Raw genomic sequence first — 23,377 nt, forward strand, 5'->3', positions numbered from 1 at the left:
ATAAACTTTCTTCCAGAGTGATCTCTGCAGCTTTTCAACCAGACTGTGGGGTGTGTATAAGACAGAGACATAGCATGCAATTTATTAGGCTGCTGCTTTACATAATGCATGCCCGCAAGATTAGAGGTTACCTACCTTTATTTAGGCTGCTGCTTTACGCAATGTACTGTCCCAAAGATTTAAACCTTTCCATGTGTTTAAATAGTCTTGATCAGAATTTCTAATTGGAAATGGAGAATCTTGATCTGAGTGTGGATGGAATAATTAACAATTTATGAAAACTTTGTGAACAGGAATAAGGATGAGAAAACAGATTATGGATGTCTGTTATAGACCTCCAGGTCTGAAGAATGGATTGTACCAAGAACTTGAGTCTAATAAGAGAAGTGCAGTCAAGGTCAGATGCAGTTATTATGAGTGACTGCAATTTAGCAGGCCAATTACAATTTATTTAAAGGATGAAACTGAAATGAAAACATGACATGGAACATAATATTGGATGTACTGTTGGCCAAGGACCTCCATGCAAGCAGGAGCCCTATTGGACCAAATAGTAAGTAATGACCAAAAGATGGTAGAACACATGAATCGGAGACACCTTGGCTATGGTGACCACAAACTGGTAGAGTTTAGGGTTAGCCTTATGATGGAAAAGAGTGCCATAGAAGTATTCAATAACTTGCATTTAACCAACACTATTAACATAGAAAAACATCCCATGGCACTTCACAGAACCATGTTAGACAAAAATTGACAGCCAAAGGAGGAGTTATAGATGGGGTAACCAAAACTAAATCAAAAAGATATGTTTTAAGGAGAGACAGAACAGAAGGAGATGGAGGTTGAGGGACGGAATTCCAGAGCTTGAGGTCTAGACTGTTGAAGGCACAGATGCCAATAATGGGATGAATGGAATGGAGAACGCATAAAAGCCAGAGTTATCGTTTTTGGAAGGTTGTAGGAAGTTAGATGTAGGGAGGGGTGAGACTACAAAGGGATTTCAAAACAAGAGTGAGAATTTTAAATTTAAGGTGTTGGGAGACTGGGAGCCAGTGTTGGTGCATGTGCACACGGTCATGGGTAAGATAAGCTTGGTACCGTGTAAGTTAGAGGAAGAAGGGATGAACTAAAGTTTACAGAGATGGAGGATGGTTAGCCAAGAGAGCATTGGAATAGTTGTGCTTTAAAGTGACAAAAGCACGGAAGAGGGTTTCAGTGCCAAATGAGCTGAGGCAGAGGTGGAGGTTGGTTATGTTACAAAAGTGGGTCTTGGTGATGGAGAGGATGTGATGAGAAAGAGATTTGCATTTATGTATCTGCTGATGGGGTTTCAGCAGCTCAATTTGGGGTCAGAAAGGACACTAGGTCGTGAACAGTCCAGTTGGGAAGGCAGATGTAACTGTCAAGGCTTGGGTGGATGTAAAGACAATGGGTTGAATTTTGTTTCAAGATGGAAGTCCTAGCGGCAGACCAGAAGGTTGGGGGGTGGGTGCGGTGACCCCTACGTCGGACCCCCGTAGCTATTTAATGGCAGGCAGGCAATTAACTGCATGCTGCCCCTTGAAGGGATGAACTCCCACCTCCAGAGCTGGTGACCAACCACTGGGAGCAGTGGTGACTGCAGGGCCTCTCCTGCAGTACCAAGGACACCAGAGATCCCAGGATGGTGAGTGGGATCACTGTCATAATGTGATTGAAATTTCACATTCAGTTTGAGGGAGAGAAGAGTGGGTCCAAGACTAGTATTTTAAACTTAAATAAGGGCAATTATGAGGGCATGAAAGCAAAGTTAGCTAAAGTGAACTGGCAAATCAACGAGAAAGAAAAATTCCAAGGGTGGGACCTGCCATCTGTGGTTTAATAAAACAGTTAAAGATAGTATCAAACTTAAAGAAAAAGCCTATAATTGCGCAAAGATGGGTGGCAGGTCAGACGATTGGACAGTATATTAAGAAAAAGCAAAGAAGGACTAAAAGATTGATAAGGAAGTTAAATTAGAGTACGAGAGAAAGCTAGCTAGAAATATAAAGACAGATAGTAAGTTTCTATAGATATTTAAAAAAGAAAAGAGTTAACGAAGTGAGGGTTGGTCCTATAGCAAGTGAGTCTGGGGAATTAATAATGGATAATAAGGAAATGGCAGATGAATTGAACAGATATTTTGCATCGGTCTTCACTATTGATACAAGTAATATCCTAGAATTAGCTAAGTTAGGAAATGGAAGGGAGGGAGGAACTGAAGAAAATTACAATCACCAGGGAAGTGGTACTGAACAAATTGTTGAAGCTACAGGCTGACAAGTCCAAGGTCCTAATGGACTTCATCCGAGGGTGTTAAAAGAAGCGGCTAGTGAGATAGTTGATGCGTTAGTTTTAATTTTCCAAAATTCCCTAGATTTTGAGAAGGTTCCGTTAGATTGGAAAATAGCGAATGTAACTCCTTTATTCAAAAAGGGAGGGAGACAGAAAGCAGGAAACTACAGGCCAGTTAGCTTAACATCTGTCTTAGGGAAAATGTTAGAAGCTGTTATGAAAGACGGTGTAGCAGGGCATTTAGAAAAATTCAAGGTAATCAGGCAGAGTCAACATGGTTTTGTGAAAGGGAAATCATGTTTAACCAATTTATTGGAGTTCTTTGAGGGAGTTACATGTGCTGTGGATAAAGGGGAACCAGTGGATGTATTGTACTTAGATTTCCAGAAGGCATTTGATAAGGTGCCACATCAAAGGTTATTGCAGAAAATAAAAGCTCATAGTGTAGGGAGTAACATATTGGCAAGGATAGAAGATTGGCTAGCTAACAGGAAACAGAGTAGGCATAAATGGGTCATTTTCTGGTTGGCAAGATGTAATGAGTGAAGTGCCACAGGGACCTCAACTTTTTACAATTTATATAAATGACTTGGATGAAGGGACCAAAGGTATGGTTGCTAAATTTGCTGATTACACAAAGATAGGTAGGAAAGTAACTTGTGAAGAGGACAGAAGGGGGCTACAAAGGGATATAGATAGGTTAAGTGAGTGGGCAAAGACCTGGTAAATGGAGTATAATGTAGGAAAGTGGGAAATTGTCCATTTTGGCAGGAAGAATAAAAAAAAGCATATTATCTAAATGGTGAGAGATTGCAGAGCCCTGAGCTGCAGAGGGATCTGGGTGTCGGAGTGCATGAATCGCAAAAGGTTAGAATGCAGGTACAGCACGTAATTAGGAAAGCTAATAGAATATTATTTATCGCAAGGGGAATTGAATACAAAAGTAGGGAGGTTATACTTCAGCTATACAGGGCATTGGTGAGACCACATCTGGAGTACTGTGTACAGTGCTGGTCTCCTTTATTTAAGGAAGGATGTGAATGCGTTGGAGGCAGTACAGGGACCGTTTACTAGCCTATTACCTGGAATGGGCAGGCTGTCTTAGGAGGAAAGGTTGGACAGGCTAGACTTGTATCCGTTGGAAATTAGAAGAGTAAGAGGCGACTTTGATTGAAACGTATAAGATTCTGAGGGATCTTGACAGGGTGGATGTGGTAAGGATGTTTCCCCTTGTGGGAGAATCTAGAACTAGGGGTCACTGTTTAAAAATCAGGGGTCACCCATTTAAGATAGATGAGGAGAATTTTTTTTCTCAGTCGTGAGTCTTTGGAACTCTTCCTCAAAAGGCAGTGGAAGCAGAGTCTTTGAATATTTTTAAGGCAGAGGTAGATAGATTCTTGATAACCCCCCCCCCCCACCCCCTTGCTTATCGGGGGTAGGTGAAAATGTGGAGTAATCAGTTCAGCCATGAACTTATTGAATGGCGGAGCAGGTTCGAAGGGTCGAGTGGCCTACTCCTACTCCTAATTCGTATGTTTGGATGCCGCCATTCAGACAGGCCCCGGCGACAGGGTGGGAGGGGGGCTCGATTGCTGCCAGCAGGACCTCCGGGGACCCTGATTTGCCCCCAAAGGAGGGACACCCCCCCCGCCCCTGCTAGGAGGTCCCCAGATTTTACCAGGCGGTGTCTCCTGGCGGCATCAGGCCCCTCCGCCTTCTCTTAAGTTGAAGCAGAGGCAGGAACTGGCCTCTTAAGGGCCTCAATTGGCCCAGAGCGGGAAGGCCATCCCTTCCCTGTCCCGGACCAAATTGGAAGGCGTTGGAAAAGCAACGGACACTCTGCCGCTCTCTTTCTCTCCCCCACCCCCCCACCCTTACGACGCACATTAATGGGCCGCCACCATTCCCGTCCCGAGGGGGCACATAAAATTCAGCCTAATGTTTTTGGTCTTCCCAGTATTTAACTGGAGTAAATTGCAGCTCATGCAGGATAGGATGTTGCATGAGCAGCCTGACAGCAAAGAGATGATGCAGAGGTAGAGTTGGGAATCGTCAATGTGCATGTGAAAGCTGTGTTTTGATGAGGTCACCAAGAGGCAGTATGTGGTTGAGGAGGAGGAATGATCCAAGGATAGACTTTTGAGCCTTAGAGGAAATGGAGTTCAACTTCAGTAGACTTTGATGCCTAAACAAAGGAAATTGGACTGGCCAGCACTATTGGGAGGCAAAAGCATGTATGGAAAGGGTTTTGTCTGCAATCCTTCACATCATGAGTTGCTGATCATAACCATGGGAAGGCTTCCCCAGAAGGGCAATGAGAAAAATTATTCTTGTACATCTTATTAGCCACTTTTGAATAGAAAGTTTTGATGACCTAACAATCAGAATTATTGTTTTGCAGTCAAATTTGTTTCAGAATTTTGGAGAATTCACATTAAATGCTTCGAGTACCAAAAAAGTTGTTTTTCACTTTTGATCACTTTTAAAATACTTGTTTAATTTTGCAGTGGTAGTATGACCAGCTAACATATAGCTGATATTAGATTGCAGCTCTTATCTTCTGTTTTTTCCTTCTGGCTAGGTTCGTAAGGTTTCAGCTTGTGAAGTAAACTTCTATCCGAACAAATAGATGCAATCATAGGTTGCAAATTGTTTTATTAGTTTTTAATACGACGTAGTCTGAGGTTGCATCGTGTGACTGTTTTAATCGATTGATGCAAGATATTTTTTAGCCTTCTGCTTTGGTCTTTTCCAGATCTCAGCCTCAGTGGTTTGGGAACTCATTATGAAAATTCCCATTGGGGACAACCCCCTTTTAGAAGTGAACCAAACAGCATCTGGGATAAAGTGATAATAGACGGAAGTGACAAAGAGGCTTGGCCTTGCATTTCTGGAAACGAGACTGAAACTGCCTCAGAATGCACAGACACTGACTCCGCCTCAAACTGTGGCTCAGATAATAGTAGCATGGCTACAGGGAGTGCACCAGGCAACTTCAATGGACAAAACAAAAATTGCAATAATGGTAGTAGTGGAGCACTTGTCCAAAGCAGTTCAAACCAGAGTGCCATTGGAGTTGGAGCAAATGGTGGAAATGGAAATTCATCCAGGGTGTGGGCTGTTGCCCCAGGGTCTGCCCCTGGTATAGGTCACTGCTCTGCTACCAGTGGAAGTGGAAAGATGGATGGTATCGTAAATGTAAATCCAAACTGTTGGGGCACTTCTACATCTACTGCTGGCATTAACCTGAATCTTAATCCCAATGCCAACCCAGCTGCTTGGCCTGTAGTTGGGCAGGAAATTCAAGGAACTGTAGGAGGAGGAAACACTTCAAATATTTGTAGTCCAAGTAATCCCATTGATCAGAATTATGGTAACCCTAATAATGGTCCAACAGGTACATTGAATACCTGGGGAAATTTGTTGCAGGAGGAGAGCACAGATACACAAACGTCCACTTCACAGAATGTGTCTTTCAGCATACAACCTCAGAACCTTAACACTGATGGACCAAATAACACTAACCCCATAAACTCTTCACCAAACTCTATCAATGCAATGCAAGCAAACGGACTGCCTAACGTTTCTGTACCAGGAGGCTGGGCAATGACTGTAGGTATGGGTGCAATAAACCAATCCCATCTTCAAAACCTTCCTGGTGGTAGTGGGTCATCTGCAGTTTCTCAACTCAGTGGACGTAATGGCGAAGGAATAAACAATCCTTCATGCAGCTCAGTGTGGGGAGTGCCACACGCTAATCCTACAACCACCAACAGTAACTCGGCATTTAGTCAGGGGAATGAAGACACTGTGAATTCTGCTTTAAGTTTAAGTGCTAAACAAACATTAGCAAACAATTCCAATAGTGCTGTACAAAAGGATGTTGGAGGCAATGCTTGGGATTCTGGTCCTCCTACCAGTCCTAGGGTACTGCCATGGACAAGGGCTGGTACCATTGGGGGCTCACACTCTGGTCCCAGTCGCATTGGAGCTTGGGGTAACGCACCATCCAACAGGAACACTAGCAATGGTGTAAATGGAGAATGGGGCAAACTCTCTAACCAGCATTCCAGTAGTGAAGCAAATGGTAATGGGAAAGGATCATGTGGATGGGAAGGCCTTTGCGTTAGCAGCCAAACTCCTATTTTGCAGCAAGGTAATGAACAAATTAACTCTTTCGCCAAACCTTCTGAATCAGGTACTACTGGTAGTGAGGGGAGTAATGAAAGTGGTGGTAGCCATCATGAAGGAAGCATCGGAAGAAATGGAGGAAGGAATGGTAGTAGCCGACGCAAGACTGATAAAGGGATGATTGAACAGCAAGGGCTTGTCCAGAGTGTTATATCAAAGCCAGATCATGATCCTAGAGTCTTGTGTAATTCTGGATGGGGACAGACACCAGTAAAGCAAAACATTTCCTGGGAAATTCAAGAATCCCCTAGGTCTGAGCGGAAAAATGACAATGGAACTGAGGCCTGGGGTTCAGCTGCTGCCCAGTCTTCAAACTCAGGGGGGAGAAGTGATGGGTCCAGCATGAGCAGTACTAATACCTCTTCAGTATCTGGGTGGGGAAATCCTCCTCCAACGGTCATGTCTAATAACGCAAGTTGGGGAGACAAAGCGTCTAATGGCCAAGGGGGATGGGGGGATTCTACTAATTCTGCTGCTACTGCTGCCAAAAGTGGCCATGCCTGGGGTGGGGTTTCTAATCAGGAGGAGAAGCCACCAACTTGGGTAGACTCTCAGAAATCCAAGTCTCAAAATTGGAGTGAAGGACAGAAAACTAACCAAGGCTGGACATCAGGAGGAGGGGGAGATTGGACTGATTCTGCTGCAGGACCTTTAGGAGAGGGGAAAAAAAATGGATCTAGTTGGGATAATGAAAACAACCGAACTGGACCTAATTGGAATGAGATTACCAGATCACAGACTAGTGGATGGGGTAATGGTACCAGCAGCAAACCAAGTCCAAGTACAGGCTGGGGAGAGCCTTCAAAATCGAGTGCACCACAAAACTGGGGAAATAAAATTCAGGATAATAGTCTTAGTAGCTGGGGAGGGGCTGCTTCTGTTAAACAGTCTAATTCAGGCTGGGTTGGTGGGCTTTTGCCTTCAAAACAGAAGGACAGTGAACCCACTGGCTGGGAAGAACCTTCCCCACCATCTATTCGCCGCAAAATAGAGATTGATGATGGTACCTCAGCTTGGGGAGACCCGACCAATTATAAGAAGACTGTAAACATGTGGGATAGAAACAATCCTGTGAATCAAAGCAGTAACAACACCGTGGCTGAACAGCAACCAACTCAGCCTCGTCAGTCAACTACCACACAAAACCGGTCTCCACTACTTGGTCCAGGTAGGAGTCACTGACATTTAAATTTTCTTTTTAAAAACGTGATACTTAAGTTGACTTATAAGATGGTTGATATTTTTATGAAGTTCTGGAAACAACTGAAATTCACCTCTATTCCTGACACTGAAAGAAATGCAGGATGTACCCAATAACCAGTGTCATTTGATTTATGGCCTATATGCTTGTGTATGGAATGCTAAAGTAACTTTTGTTGCCATCTTAATGCTTTCCAAGCCCTGTTCCGTATTTTTTTCTGACTGGGAAAGAGGGAAGGCAAGTGATTTGTTCCAGTTACTTTCTGTTCTGTAATCAACCAGTAGCAGATGTGTTGGGGCACCCAAATTGGCTTCTCTGTGTGACTGACATGCAGTATATGTACAGTATGTTGGAGACAATTGTATGAATTGCTCTCCCAGCATGGAGTTTTAGGCATTGGGCCCATGATTTATTTTCATTAATTAATTAATCCCCATAAATTATGGGCAGACACACTGGAATTCTGAATTTAACTTCCCAGCTCACAAAATTCTGCACCAGAACACATACTTGAAATTAGGATTAGATATACTTTAGACTATAATTGTAGTTATTGCTGAGATACATAGCTAATTGGGTGCTAATATGGTGTATGTGACAGTAATCATCTATACAGCATCAAATGGGTGATGTCTAGCTACTTGGTTCCTTTTCCCCAATTTAAAAAAAGTAACTGTCCTATTATAGTCAGTTGGTTGATTACAGAACAGAAAGCATATGGAACAATGTCTTGGCTGTATAGGGTATAATTTCAAAGTTTGCACATGACACAAAACTTGAAAATGTAGTAAACAATGAGGAGGATAGTAGCAGACTTCAAGAGAACATTGGCAGATTGGTGAAATGAGTATACACATGACAGATGAAATTTAATCCCAAGAAGTGTGAAGTCGTTTAAGGATTTAATAAGTATTTATCTTAAATTAATTTATTAATTAGTGCTAGAAATGTCAGTTAGACGGGTGAAGTGCTTCACCTGTGAGATGTGGGAGGTCCGTAACGCTTCCAGCGTTCCGGACGACTACATCTGCAGGAAGTGTACCCAGTTGCAGCTCCTCACAGACCGCATGGATCGGTTGGAGCGGCAACTGGATGCATTTAGGAGCATGCAGGTGGCAGAAAGCGTCATAGACAGGAGTTTTAGAGAAGTGCTTACACCCAAGGTGCAGGCAGATGGATGGGTGACCGCTAGAAGGGGCAGGCAGTCAGTGCAGGAATCCCGTGGCTATCCCCCTCTCTAACAAGTATACCGTTTTGGATACTGTTGGGGGGGATGGCCTATCAGGGGAAAACAGCAGCAGCCAGAGCAGTGGCACCACGGCTGGCACTGTTGTTCAGGGAGGGACAAAGCGCAGAAGAGCAATAGTTATAGGGGACTCTATAGTCAGGGGCACAGATAGGCGCTTCTGTGGATGTGAAAGAAACTCCAGGATGGTATGTTGCCTCCCTGGTGCCAGGGTCAAGGATGTCTCTGAACGGACAGGGGGCATTCTGAAGGGGGAGGGTGAACAGCCGGAAGTTGTGGTACACATCGGTACCAATGACATAGGCAGGAAGAGTGACGAGGTCCTGCAGGGGGAGTTTAGGGAGTTAGGTAGAAAGTTAAAAGACAGGACCTCTAGGGTTGTAATCTCGGGATTACTCTCTGTGCCACATGCCAGTGAGGCTAGAAATAGGAAGATAATGCAGATAAACACGTGGCTGAGCAGCTGGTGTAGAAGGGAGGGTTTCAGATATCTGGACCATTGAGATCTCTTCAGGGACAGATGGGACCTGTACAAGAAGGACGGGTTGCATCTAAACTGGAGGGGCACAAATATCCTGGCTGCGAGGTTTGCTAGCGTCACTTGGGAGGGTTTAAACTAGTGTGGCAGTGGGGGTGGGAACCAGAGCAGGAGGAGAGAAAGTGAAATAAATGAGGGGGAGCTAGTAAATAAGGCCAGTAAGAGGAAGAGCAGGCAGGGAGATGTTGCGGAGCACAGTGGGACTGCTGGTCTGAAGTGTATTTGTTTCAATGCGAGAAGTATAACAGGTAAGACAGATGAATTTAGAGCTTGGATTAGTACTTGGAACTATGATGTTGTTGCTATTACAGAGACTTGGTTGAGGGAAGGACAGGATTGGCAGCTAAATGTTCCAGGATTTAGAAGCTTCAGGTGGGATAGAGGGGGATGTAAAAGGGGTGGGGGAGTTGCATTACTGGTTAAGGAGAATATCACAGCTGTACTGCGGGAGGACACCTCGGAGGGGTCATGCAGCGAGGCAATATGGGTGGAGTTCAGGAATAGGAAGGGTGCAGTCACGATGTTGGGGGTTTTCTACAGACCTCCCAACAGCCAGCGGGAGGTAGAGGAGCATATATGGAGACGGATTTTGGAAAGATGTAAAGGTAACAGGATTGTGGTGGTGGGTGATTTTAACTTCCCCTATATTGACTGGGACTCACTTAGTGCTAGGGGCTTGGATGGGGCAGAATTTGTGAGGAGCATCCAGGAGGGCTTCTTGAAACAGTATGTAGATAGTCCAACTAGGGATGGCGCCATACTGGACCTGATATTGGGGAATGAGCCCGGCCAGGTGGTCGAAGTTTCAGTCGGGGAGCATTTCGGGAACAGTGACCATCATTCCATACGTTTTAAGGTACTTGTGGATAAGGATAAGAGTAGTCCTCGGGTGAAGGTGCTAAATTGGGGGAAGGCTAATTATAACAATATTAGGCAGGAACTGAAGAATTCAGATTGAGGGCGGCTGTTTGAGGGTAAATCAACATCTGACATGTGGGTGTCTTTCAAATGTCAGTTGATTAGAATCCAGGACCAGCATGTTCCTGTGAGGAAGAAGGATAAGTTTGGCAAGTTTCGGGAACCTTGGATAACGCGGGATATTGTGAGCCTAGTCAAAAGGAAAAAGGAAGCATTCGTAAGGGCTGGAAGGCTAGGAACAGACGAATCCCTTGAGGAATATATGGGCAGTAGGAAGGAACTTAAGCAAGGAGTCAGGAGGGCTAAAAGGGGTCATGAAAAGTCATTGGCAAACAGAATTAAGGATAATCCCAAGGCTTTTTATACTTATATAAAGAGCAAGAGGGTAACTAGGGAAAGGGTTTGTCCACTCAAGGACAGAGAAGGGAATCTATGTGTGGAGCTAGAGGAAATGGGCGAGGTACTAAATGATTACTTTTGTATCAGTATTCACCAAAGAGAAGGACTTGGTGGATGATGAGCCTAGGGAAGGGAGTGTAGATAGTCTCAGTCATCTCATTATCAAAAAGGAGGAGGTGTTGTGTGTCTTGCAAAGCATTAAGGTGGATATGTCCCCAGGGCCTGATGGGATCTACCCCAGAATACTGAGGGAGGCAAGGGAAGAAATTGCTGGGGCCTTGACAGAAATGTTTGCATCCTCATTGGCTGCAGGTGAGGTCCCAGAGGACTGGAGAATAGCCAATGTTGTTCCTTTGTTTAAGAAGGGTAGCAAGATAATCCAGGAAATTATAGGCCGGTGAGCCTTACGTCAGTGGTAGGGAAATTATTAGAGAGGATTCTTCGGGACAGGATTTACTCCCATTTGGAAACAAACAAACTTATTAGCGAGAGGCAGCATGGTTTTGTGAAGGGGAGGTCATGTCTCACTAATTTGATTGAGTTTTTTGAGGAAGTGACAAAGATGATTGATGAAGGAAGGGCAGTGGATGTTATCGATATGGACTTCAGTAAAGCCTTTGACAAGGTCCCTCATGGCAGACTGGTACAAAAGGTGAAGTCACACTGGATCAGAGGTGAGCTGGCAAGATGTATACAGAACTGGCTCAGTCATAGAAGACAGAGGGTAGCAGTGGAAGGGTGCTTTTCTGAATGGAGGGATGTGACTAGTGGTGTTCCGCAGGGATCAGTGCTGGGACCTTTGCTCTTTGTAGTATATATAAATGATTTGGAGGAAAATGTAGCTGGTCTGATTAGTAAGTTTGCGGACGACACAAAGGTTGGTGGAGTTGCGGACAGTGCTGAGGATTGTCTGAGGATACAGCAGGATATAGATCGGTTGGAGACTTGGGCGGAGAAATGGCAGATGGAGTTTAATCCGGACAAATGTGAGGTAATGCATTTTGGAAGGTCTAATGCAGGTGGGAAGTATACAGTAAATGGCAGAACCCTTAGGAGTATTGACAGGCAGAGAGATCTGGGCGTACAGGTCCACAGGTCACAAAGTGGCAACGCAGGTGGATAAGGTAGTCAAGAAGGCATACGGCATGCTTGCCTTCATCGGTCGGGGCAGAGAGTATAAAAATTGACAAGTCATGCTGCAGCTGTACAGAACTTTAGTTAGGCCACACTTAGAATATTGCGTGCAATTCTGGTCGCCACACTACCAGAAGGACGTGGAGGCTTTGGAGAGAGTACAGAAGAGGTTTACCAGGATGTTGCCTGGTCTGGTGGACATTAGCTATGAGGAGAGGTTGGATAAACTCGGATTGTTTTCACTGGAACGACGGAGGTGGAGGGGCGACATGATAGAGGTTTACAAAGTTATGAGCGGCATGGACAGAGTGGATAGTCAGAAGCTTTCTCCCAGGGTGGAAGAGTCAGTTACTAGGGGACATAGGTTTAAGGTGAGAGGGGCAAAGTTTAGAGGGGATGTGCGAGGCAAGTTCTTTCCACAGAGGGTGAGTGCCTGGAACTTGCTGCCGGGGGAGGTGGTGGAAGCAGGTACGATAGCGACGTTTAAGAGGCATCTTGACAAATACATGAATAGGATGGGAATAAAGGGATACGGTCCCCAGAAGTGCAGAAGATTTTAGTTTAGGCAGGCATCAAGATCGACACAGGCTTGGAGGGCCGAATGGCCTGTTCCTGTGCTGTACTGTTCTTTGGTTCATTTGGGTAGGTGAATGTGGAGAGGCAATATAAACTGGTACAATTTTAAAAGTGGTGGAGGATCAGAAAGACCTGGGGGCGTATGTACATAAGTCTTTGAAGGTAGTAGAATAAGTTAGGACTGCTGCAATATACATGTGGGATCCTTTGGCTTCATAAATAGAGGGAATAGAGTACAAATGCAAAGAAATTATGCCAAACCTTTTATAAATCGCTGGTTCGGTACCAGCTGATGTATCGTGGCAAATTCTGGGCGTCATACTTTGGGTCGGCCTTAGAATGGGTGTGGAGGACAGTTGCTAGAATGGTACCAAGGATGGAATACTTCAGTTATGTGAATGGACTAGAGAAACTGCTGCTATTTTTCACTGAGCAAAGATGATTAAGCGGGGATTTGATAGAGGTGTCCAATGTCATGAAGGGTTGTGATAGAGCAAATAGGAAAATAACTATTTCCACTAATAAAAGGATCGATAACCAGAGGACACAAATTTAAGGTAATTGTCAAAAGAACCATCTGGATTATGACCTGGAATGTTCTACTTGAAAGGGTGATAGAAGCAGTTTCAATAATAACTTACTAAAGGAATTGGATAAATAAATTTACAGGGTTCTGGGGAGAAAGTGTGGGAGTGGGAGTTCATTGATAGCTCTTTCAACTAGCCATGGGGGCATGTTGGACTGAGTAGCCTCCTTCTGTGCTGTATAATTTCTATGATACAGTTACTTCTCTTGGAGCAGTGCGTTATAGGAGGACAATTTAAATGGCTTCATGTGTGGAATTTCCTGTTCGGTCCGAAATAGCAGAAATGCTAGGGGGCTTCTAGCCAGCAGATCAGTGAATATATAAACCGAGATGAATATGTGGGGGAAAAAAAAACGACAGTAGTTCAGCCAAAAAAACTGCATATTTGGCATACATTATGTAGATTGCTGACATTCAAACCAGGACCAGCATTTCTTCCTTATATACCACTCTTGAACAAACCATTATTTTAAAAAAAAGTTTAGCACTGGGGCTGCTCCATGCCACCAAGCTACCCATCTGTTTAGATTCAATGTAAAAATTGTCATAAAGCTTGATGCTCATGCTTTTTATGATAAGTCTGTGAAGTTGTAAATTTTCTTGAATGCTTCAAAGGATGCCTATATTTTGAAGTCCTTCCATGTCCTAATTTTAAACAACATTTTCTGCCTTGCAGCAATGCAGAAGTGACAGTATAACTCTGGGGATGGTGGAGTTGTGGGGGGTGGGGTCTGTTAGACTCCATGTTTTCCCAGCATTTCTTCACTTGTTTCCATGTAAAATGTGAACGTTATATGAGTGTATTGCATGAACTTGATCCATGAAATTTGTGTCCTGCAGATATTGAACTATATTTTTCATTTTCTCGGTTTCTTTTTTTTTCTCTGCGAAGAGTGGTCATTTGATCTTGATGACGATGATGGTTAATTCCTGTAAGGAAAAGTGTTTAAATTTGTGCTATGAAAACTAGAACAACTACCTTTTTTACCCCTTGCAACTATATTAACAATTTCAAAATATCTTGAGCTCTTATTGTGTTCTAGAGATACATATACACATATTACAAGATAAAATTGGTGATTAGATGATCTGGAGATATGAGTTCTGATGTCAAAAAATGGTTTTCCAATCATTGGCTGCAGATTGCATTTTTAGACGTATGAGTAAAATGTGTGTTGCATTATGAGAAAGTTTATATTTGATAAAATGAGAAACCTAGACCGGTAATATTTTTCTAGCTTACAAGAATACTGATCAAAGAAGTAGAAATAAATATTTTAGATGATGTAAAGGACAGTTTGCAAGTACTATTAATTTCATTTACCGAGCTAGTATGTTGAATATTTAATAATAAATGAGAAGTTCATATTTGTATATACTTTTCCATTTATTCCATCCTTTTGTTTTCTGTCTTTACTGTCTACTGTTACCACACTTGCTTCTTGAGCTTGATGGGTAATATGAGTTTGGCAACAAGCCTCAACCAAATTCAGTTTTGCTCCAAATCTGATTCTTGCAAAATGAACTTCAGTATAATTGACTTTTTTTGCCTGTTTTCATCCTTTCTTTTCCCCCACCTATTTTTATTATCCGGCAGATGTCCCAGCAAAACAATAAATTCAATCATCACTGGCTACTGAGCTCATATAGTTCAAGAATCAAGCTTATAAGTGGAAATCAAAATTGAGTAGAAAATGGTTAACCCTAGTGAGGCCAGACTCTAATACCGCTGAAAATACACAATGGTATTCTCATTTATGCCACCACATTTGTGTGTACTTGGTTGCTAGGTTTGTTCTGTATTATTCTTGCCTAATTGTGTTTCATTCATTCAAATGGTTAATTTAAGTTTCCAAAACATTTATAGAACTCAAAGTTTAAAGATGTTTTAGGGAGTTGGTTTAATATAGAATACAATTGAGGGTTTCAAATGAGCTAAGGTAAGCTAAATTTAAGCCCACAAGTCTCAAAAATTCCTTTAGTATCTACAGCATATTTTAAGTTTCTGAATGATTTACATCAGGTAGTGAATTTAGCCTACATTAAGTGATGGGATGTTCTTGTGGTTTCTAGTTTTGATGCAGCTTTATGTAATTTTGTTTCATGCTGCTTTCCCATGAGGAAATACCCTTTGAAAAAGTGTAGCAACGACTCATATTTTTGATAAAAAGATACCTGGGTTATACATCATCACATCATTGGAAGAAATGCTGGGTTATTTTAATGCCGTGTAGGATATATTGTGTCACTGAAGTTTGCGAAGATTTGGCTTTTACCATTAATATCCACAAGTTATGACTGATTAGTACCTTCCGTGTGCATTATATACAGCTATTTAACAAGCTGTATTTGGATTATATTAATGATAGAAGTTTATGCTATATGAAATAATAAATTCCAAAATCTTGTCACCTAAAATTGTTTAAAGTGAGAAGATTGGTAGCCCTTAGCTTAGCTTTCTTGAAATTGATCAATGATTTAGCCGGTTAGTCAAGAACACAAGAAATAGGAGCAAGAGTAGACCATATGGCCCATTGAGCCTGCTCCCCCATTCAAAACGATCATGGCTGATCTTGGGATTCAACTCCACTTTCCCACCCACACGCCATACCCCTTGATTCCCTGAGACCAAAACTCTGTCTATCCCAGCCTTAAATGTATTCAACGATGGCACATCCACAACCCTCTGGGGTAGAGAATTCCAAAGATTCACAACCCTTTGAGTAAAGCAATTTCTCCTCATCTCAGTCTTGAATGATCGGCCCCATCTCCTGAGACTGCTCCCGTGTTTTAGATTCCCTGACCAGTGGAAATAATCTTTGTCTACCCAATGCAGTTCCTTTTAGAATCTTAGATGTTTCAATGTGATCACCTCTCAGTCTTCTAAACTCCAGAGAATACAGGCCCAATTTACTTTGCCTCTCATCATAGGACAACCTCCTCATCCCATGGACCAATCTTTTGAACCTTCACTGCACTGCCTCCAATGCAAGTATATCCTTCCTTAAATGTGGAGACCAAAACTGCACACTTTATTCTAGATTTGGTCTTGCCAAAACCCTGTACAATTGTAGCAATACTTCCTTATTCCTGTACTCCAATCCTCTTGCAATAAAGGCCAGCATGCCATTTGCCTTCCTAAGTGCTTGCTGTACCTGCATGTTAACTTTGTGCGTTCTTTGTACAAGCACACCCAAGTCTCGTTCAACATCGACACTTACAAGTTGCACACCTTTTTTAAAAAAAATTCTGCTTTTCTATTCTTACTACCAAAGTGCATAACTTCACACTTCCCTACATTATACTCCATCTGCCATCTTGTTGCCTTGTCACGTAACCTGTCTATATCTCTTTGCAGCCTCTGTGTCCTCCCCACAGCTTACCTTTCCACATACCTTTATATAATCAAACTTACATACATTACTCTGTCTCTTCTAAGTCATTGATATAGATTGTAAATAGCTGAGGCCCCAGCACTGATCCTTGCGGCACTCCACTATTTACTGCCTGCCAACTTGACGATGCCCACTGGTTGCTTCCTGTCTGTTAACCAATTGTCTAGCCATGCTAATATATTAATTCAATTCCATGTGTCCTTTTCTTGCCAATTAATCTTTGTGACGCCTTATCGAATGCCTTTTGGAAATCCAGGTATATTGCATCTCCTGGTTCCCTTTTATCGCCCCTACTAGTTACATCCTCAAAAAGCTCTAATTTGTCAAACAGGATTTCCCTTTAGTAAAACCATGTTGACTTGTTCTAATCATACTGTGCTTTTCTAAGTACATTGTTAAGACATCCTTAATAGATTCCAGAATTTTCCGCATGACTGATGTTAGGCTAACTGGCCTGTAGTTTCCTGTTTTTTTTTCTCTCTCCCTCCTTTCTTGAAAAGCGGTTTAATATTTACCAACTTCCAATCTGATGGGACCGTTCCCAAATCTAAAGAATTTTGGAAATTCATAGCTAGCGCATCCACTATATCTGCAGCTATCGCTTTTAGAACCCTAGGGGATGTAGGCCATCAGATCCTGGAGATTTGTCAGATTTTAGTCCCTTGAGTTTCTCTAGTATTTTGTCTCTGCTGGTATGAATTGCCTTAATTTCCTCACTTTTTAGCCCCTAGGTTTTTGTCTATTTCTGGTATGGAACTTGTGTCTTCTACTGTGAAGACAGACACAATATTTGTTCAGTGCTTCTGCAATTTCCTCACTCCCCATGATAATTTTTCCTGTCTCTGCTTCCAAGGGACCAATGTTTACTTTAGCTACTCCTTTTGATATACCAATAAAAGCTTTTACAATCTGTTTTTATGTTACTGGCTAGTTTACTCTCATTCTATTTTTTCCTTTTTTTAATCAACTTTTTGGTGGCCCTTTGGTTTCTAAAACACTCTCAATTCTCAGACTTGCTACTCTTTTTTTTTTTGCAACATGGTAATCCTTTTCTTTTAATCTACTACTATCCTTAACTTGAGTGAGCCACGGATGGGTCTTTATGGCTGAGTTTTTGTTTTTCAAAGGAATGTATTTTTGTTGAACATTTTTAATTGTTCATTTAAAGGTTTCCTACTGTTCATTTACTGCCATACCTTTTAGTCTATTTACCCATTTCACCTTCGCCAGTTATCCCCTCATGCCTACGTACTTCGCTTTGTTTAAGTTTAAAATTCTTGTTTGTGATCGGAGCATGTTACTTTCAAACTTAACGTGGAATTCAGTGGTATTATGATCACTATTTCCCAATGGATCTTTCACTATGACATTGCTTATTAACCCTAGTTCATTACACAATACTAGATCTAAGATAGCTTTATCTTTAGTTGGCACCACACCAAGAAACTGTCCTGAAAACCTTCTACAAACTCATCATCTTGACCACTCCTACCAATTTCATTATCCCAGTCTATACGAAGATTAAATTCCCCCACAATTATTACATTGCCTTTGTTACAAGCTCCAATAATTTCATGTTTAATGCTCTGTTCAATGGTATAAATACTGTTAGAGGGCCTATAAACTACTCACACCAGTGTTTTCTGATTCCTTATTTTTACACATACTGATTCTACGTCATGATCTTCTGAGGCCAGATTCTTCTTCACTAATGCCAATATGGCATCCTTTACCATCAATGCTATCCCCCCTCCTCTGCTTTTCTGTCTGTCTTTCTGGAATATTGTGTACCCTGGAATATTTATTTCCCAAACTTGATCACCATGTAACCATATCTCTGATGGTGATTAGATCGAAATCATGTACCTCTATTTGCGCCACGAGTTCATCTGTCTTCGTGCAGATGCTACGCATTCAGATATAGAAACTTTAATTTCATTTTTTTGCTTCTGTTCCCTTCAATGACCTTATTTGCTGATGTACAATTTCTGTTAAACTTTCTGTCCCATTTTGCTTGTCTTTACCCACAACGCTATACTGTTCTGATGCCTTGGCCTTTCTCCTTGGATTTCTAAATCTCACCTCTCCCAACCCCTCCCCCACCTCTGTTCGTTCACAACCTCTAGTCTTATCTGCTGGCTCGAGTTTGTGAGCACTGTCCCTTCCTGTCACACCCTGAATATAGTTTTCCTTATTGCTCACTTGCATCCTCCTCACTTGAAATTATCTCATCTTCCCTCACTTGATTCCTGGGCCCCCACCCCCAGGCCATTATTTAGTTTAATGCCCTCTCTATTTCCCTAGTTATACGACTCACCAGAACACTGGTCCCTGCATGGTTCAGGTGTAGACCGTCCCAACGGTACAGCTCCCACTTTCCCCAGCACTGGTGCCAATGCCCCATGAATCGAGACCCATTTCTCGCACATCAATCTTTGGCCACGCATTTAACTGTCTAATCATCTTTACGCTACGCCAGTTTGCTCGTGGTTCAAGTAATAACCCATAGATTATTATCTTTGAGATTCTGCTTTTTAATTTAGCCCCTAACTGCTCATATGTCCTATACAAACCTCTTTCCTAGTCCTATCTGTTACTGGTACCCACGTGGACCATGACAACTGGATCCTCCTCCTCCCACTGCAAGTTCCTCTCCAGCCCTGAGCAGATGTCCCAAACCCTGCCTTCTGATCTCTCACTCTTGGCTGCAGGGTATGCTGTCCAACCCCCTGACTATACTGTCCCCTACTACCACTATATTCCTATTTACTCTCCCCACTTGAATGGCTTCCTGTACCATGGTTGCCCTTCCCACCGTGCCTGCTGGTCCCATTCATATGTTCTCACTTTATTTTACCTTTCATTCTATATTATAATTTCATTACTAAAATTTATTCCAATGATAAAATACATTAACAGCAAATTGTGGTATTCTTGACTAAATTCTAATGCTTTCTGTCTGTGATTAACAAGTAGCTTATTTAATGTTGACTCTTTGCATATTTTGTGCTCAGTTACTGCTGCATACACTTGCACCAATCTAGACTTCTGCACTTATTACTAATTCTAAAGAAAGCAACCTTTGTGAAGGCAAAACATGTTGCCTGAATTTGAGTTCAAGTTTCCCTCTTTTCCTATAAATACATATATACCATTTTAAAAAAATTATGCTTTTATCAATTTATGCAAAACAACTAGGCATTTTGAAAATGGAAGAGCTATTTATTTGCGAAGAGGTTATTTTAATTAAATGTATTAAAATAAAAAAAAGTTGTAGGTGGGAGACATCCTGTTAACTTAATAACCCTGTTTTTTATAAAAGGGCTTAATATTATGGATGTGTTTTGTTTTAACACAATCTGTTCTACAATACCTCAAGAATATTCTCACTTAATATGGTCATCAACTAAGGTCTAAAATATAACAATGATTTCTGTATTATTGAATGGGTAACTACCATACAAAACTGCAACCAAGACCAAAAAAGAATTGGTTGTTTTATTTCAAATGACACATCAAAAACTGTAAAAATCTGTGGATTAGCTGTGTGCTCATCCTAAACATTCACTGCAGAGATGAACTACTTTTACGACTAGTTCCCATTCTAATAGTAAACAATTTACTGTGCTGCATTGTGTTTTTTCTCTTGCAGCAGAACAAAATTTTCATTTGTAGTGTAATATTTGGTCATGACTTAAGCCCATTGTGCTTTTGTGCTTTTATCTTTCAAAAAGAAAGGTCTTGCTAAAAATCTGGTGTAAATGATCTTTGCATCCCTGTTATTTGAAGGGCATATTTCCCTTCATCCAATAACGCCTCTTTTTTTTTAAACCAAGTAAAAAATCAGAATTTATGGAAAATGGCCTAAGGAACCATGAGTTTTCATTTCTGACTTATTTAAGTGGAATTTTTGTATAATGATTCGGTGCCCTTGAGTTTGTTGCTGTGTTCAAGCTATCCATTTCCTTTTAAATTCTAGCTTCTCGTAAAATTGCTCATTTAGTAATATTGTGTTGTACCCTTTTCACTGAGGTTTTTCTGGTTGAGTTGGCTCCAAAATATAGACTAAATGTGAGCCATCTCCTTTATCTGGCTGATTTCCAGGGATATTAGTGATGTGTATAGCAGATGGTGTTAGTCTGGATATCTGCAGTGGGGCAGTACATTAGTGCATTGACAAATAGGAATTACCCTTTCGAAGTCATTTCCCATGGAAACGAGAGAAAGTACTAGACAGTTAACTTTTGAAAGGCTCGAGGGGTTACAGTACGATATAACGGCGAGTTAATTTTGAAAACAGTAAACTAACTTGGACAAACATCAAAAATGAAAACAAAATGGCAAAATGTATGGTAAATACAATGGGAAAAGAATGACTAATCTACAATAAAATACAGAAAATTTGGATCCGTTGAGCATGGCTGATTTAAGATGAGGCAGACTAAATGCAAAGAAGCACAACAAAAATCACAACAAAATGGAGGCATTCACGTTCAAATAAATCTTTTGCCCCCTGGTGGTTGCTCACTGCTTGTTCGAAAGTGCTATAATAAAGTGTGTTCATTTTGTTCAATGTTAATGTATATGTTGTGAATTTAAGAAATCAAATATATAATTTAAATTCAAATTGAATGGAGACTATATTTAAAAATTAATTTGATTCTTTAGTCTTCATGTCTGAATACAACATTTCTTGTGTTCAATATGCTGCAATTCAGTTGTGTGCTAAAATTTCAAATGCATTATAACTGCTCAGAGCATTTGGAATGTTAAAATTAATTGACACCCATTTTCTTCAGAGATTCTAGTGTTACCTGTAACTTCTGTTCAGTCTCTTTTGAGAACAACGTTATGTAGTACATTTGGGAGAAAACTGTTTAACGCTATTCTGGACAATATTATTTGAAAATCGATTATGCAGTGTTAAAATCCTACACTACAACTGGAAATTAATTTTAGACCAATTGTTATGTTAAGAATTTGTACCATGGCAAAAAGCCAAATATTCTTTTAACTTTTATCTATCGTGTATACACACACACATATATATCTCTAGGAACCAAATAAAATAAAATTATTTGCTATGGTGTTTTCAGCCTACAACTGTTGGTCTTTTTGGTGTTCTCATGTCAGTTACTCCTGTTAGAGATGTGATGGCTAATTGACAAGAGTGCTAATAATTTAAAACTGAGCACTGCAATGTTTATGCATTGCAGTACAAACTGGTAAGATTTAGTTTTGGATCCCAGGCAAGGCTTCAGTTCATACTTCACCTTCAAACTTCAAATTTCGCTAGAATAGTGTCAGGGCTTAGAAGGTTTACTTTTGAGGCGAGATTGCATAAAATTGGCGTATATTGCTTTGAGTTTGGAAGATTGAGTGATCTAATCAGTGTGTTTAAAATGTTAAAAGTATTTGATAGGGTAAATATAGAGAGACTATTTCCTCTGCTGGGGGAATCAAGAATGAGGGGGTGTGATCTTAATATTAGAGCTAAGCTATTATGGAGGGAAATTAGGAAGCACTATTTCACACAGTGTAGTCGCCTAAAAAGCTGGATCCTGAGATGATTGGAGCTTTCAAAATTGAGATTGATAAATTTTTATTAGGTAAGGGCATCAAGAGAGTTATGTCAGGTAAATAGAGTTGAGGTACAAATCGGCTATAATCTAATTGAATGGCAGAGCAGCTAGAGGCTCTGAATGGCCTACACCTGCTATATTCCTAAACTCTCTCTTCTCCCTCCAGATAGCAAGTTAACTTTATCAATACACTTTGCCAGCTAGATGAGAATTACCAGAGCAAAAAGAAAAATTAAAAATCAACAGGAACTGCATCTTTGAATATAATTCAACACTTGTTCCTAACCAGTCTCAGAGAGCATTTGAGAGGATATAAATAGGAGGCAAAATATATAAAGATGGAAGTGAAAATTGTCCTGAGAGTCATGGATTTAAGTGGTTCCAAATCAGGCCATCAGCTTTCTCACCTTCAGTTAGTTTAGCTAAAGATACTGAACAACCAGACGAAAAGACATTTTCAAAAGTTTAAACAAATAATATGTAATTCATTGGATATGTATTACAGAGATATGTTGTATTCGTGAAAGTCATATGACTTTAATTGATGGTTGCATGGTCAGAACTTTTGGAGTATGTACAGTCTATTTGGATTCAAAAGATGAGGGCTTCAATATTTTTCCAGGCTGGGGAGAAACACTGAGTGTTCCTACAAAGACTGAGAATTCTTGGGGTGAGCCACCACCTCCATCTACCACGGTCGATAATGGGACTTCAGCATGGGGCAAACCGCCCAATGGCAGTTCAGGTTGGGGAGGTAATACTGCAGAGTCAACGGGGAATTTTGGAAGAGGGAATGCTCCAGCTGCTGTCCCAGCAAAGTGCAAACCAGGTAACAATATATAAGAGCAGGGTTTTTTGTGTAAAAGTGTGTCAATTGCTGTGGTCAGATGCTTATGCACTAACTTTTAACAGTTCATCAGGATAAAGTTGCTATTGATACGAGAAGCATTTTGATGGTGTTTCTCCATGAGGACAATGGGTTCGGACAATATTGAAATCATCCATAATTGTGGTTTGTGAAATGAATTTGCAAATGGGTGTGAGTAGTGTTTATGTATTACAGTATATACAATAGTCTGTACTGTATTCCTAGAAGGTTTATATTTATAGGAGTGAAGTAAATTTTAAAAGTTGCCAATTTAGTTGAAAACACCAAAATCCAGATATTGGCTGGAGTTTGATGAGATTGATTGAGGTGCCCACTGTTTTTTGTGGTAAATGTTCTTCTGTCTCTCCGTGAATCAGCTGCGTTGATGAAATGGCCAATTTTTTTTTTAAGTATCTTGCAACTCTAGTTG

The 23,377-nt window shown here is 41.2% G+C and overlaps 1 protein-coding gene across 12 annotated transcripts in view; it reads left to right on the plus strand.

The window, feature by feature from the left end:
- tnrc6c1 (trinucleotide repeat containing adaptor 6C1) overlaps nucleotides 1-23,377 on the plus strand; it is a 725,104-nt gene that overhangs the window by 643,567 nt on the left and 58,160 nt on the right. For 11 of the 12 annotated variants that reach the window (XM_068058110.1, XM_068058101.1, XM_068058104.1 and 8 more), the window contains 2 exons: nucleotides 5,069-7,672; nucleotides 22,702-22,908. In XM_068058110.1, the coding sequence (XP_067914211.1) occupies nucleotides 5,069-7,672; nucleotides 22,702-22,908 (2,811 nt within the window). The remainder of the gene's footprint in view (nucleotides 1-5,068; nucleotides 7,673-22,701; nucleotides 22,909-23,377) is intronic. The other variant, XM_068058113.1, reaches the window with a different exon arrangement.

This window comes from Heterodontus francisci, chromosome 26 (assembly GCF_036365525.1).
Source record: "Heterodontus francisci isolate sHetFra1 chromosome 26, sHetFra1.hap1, whole genome shotgun sequence".
NCBI classification, from domain to species: domain Eukaryota; kingdom Metazoa; phylum Chordata; class Chondrichthyes; order Heterodontiformes; family Heterodontidae; genus Heterodontus; species Heterodontus francisci.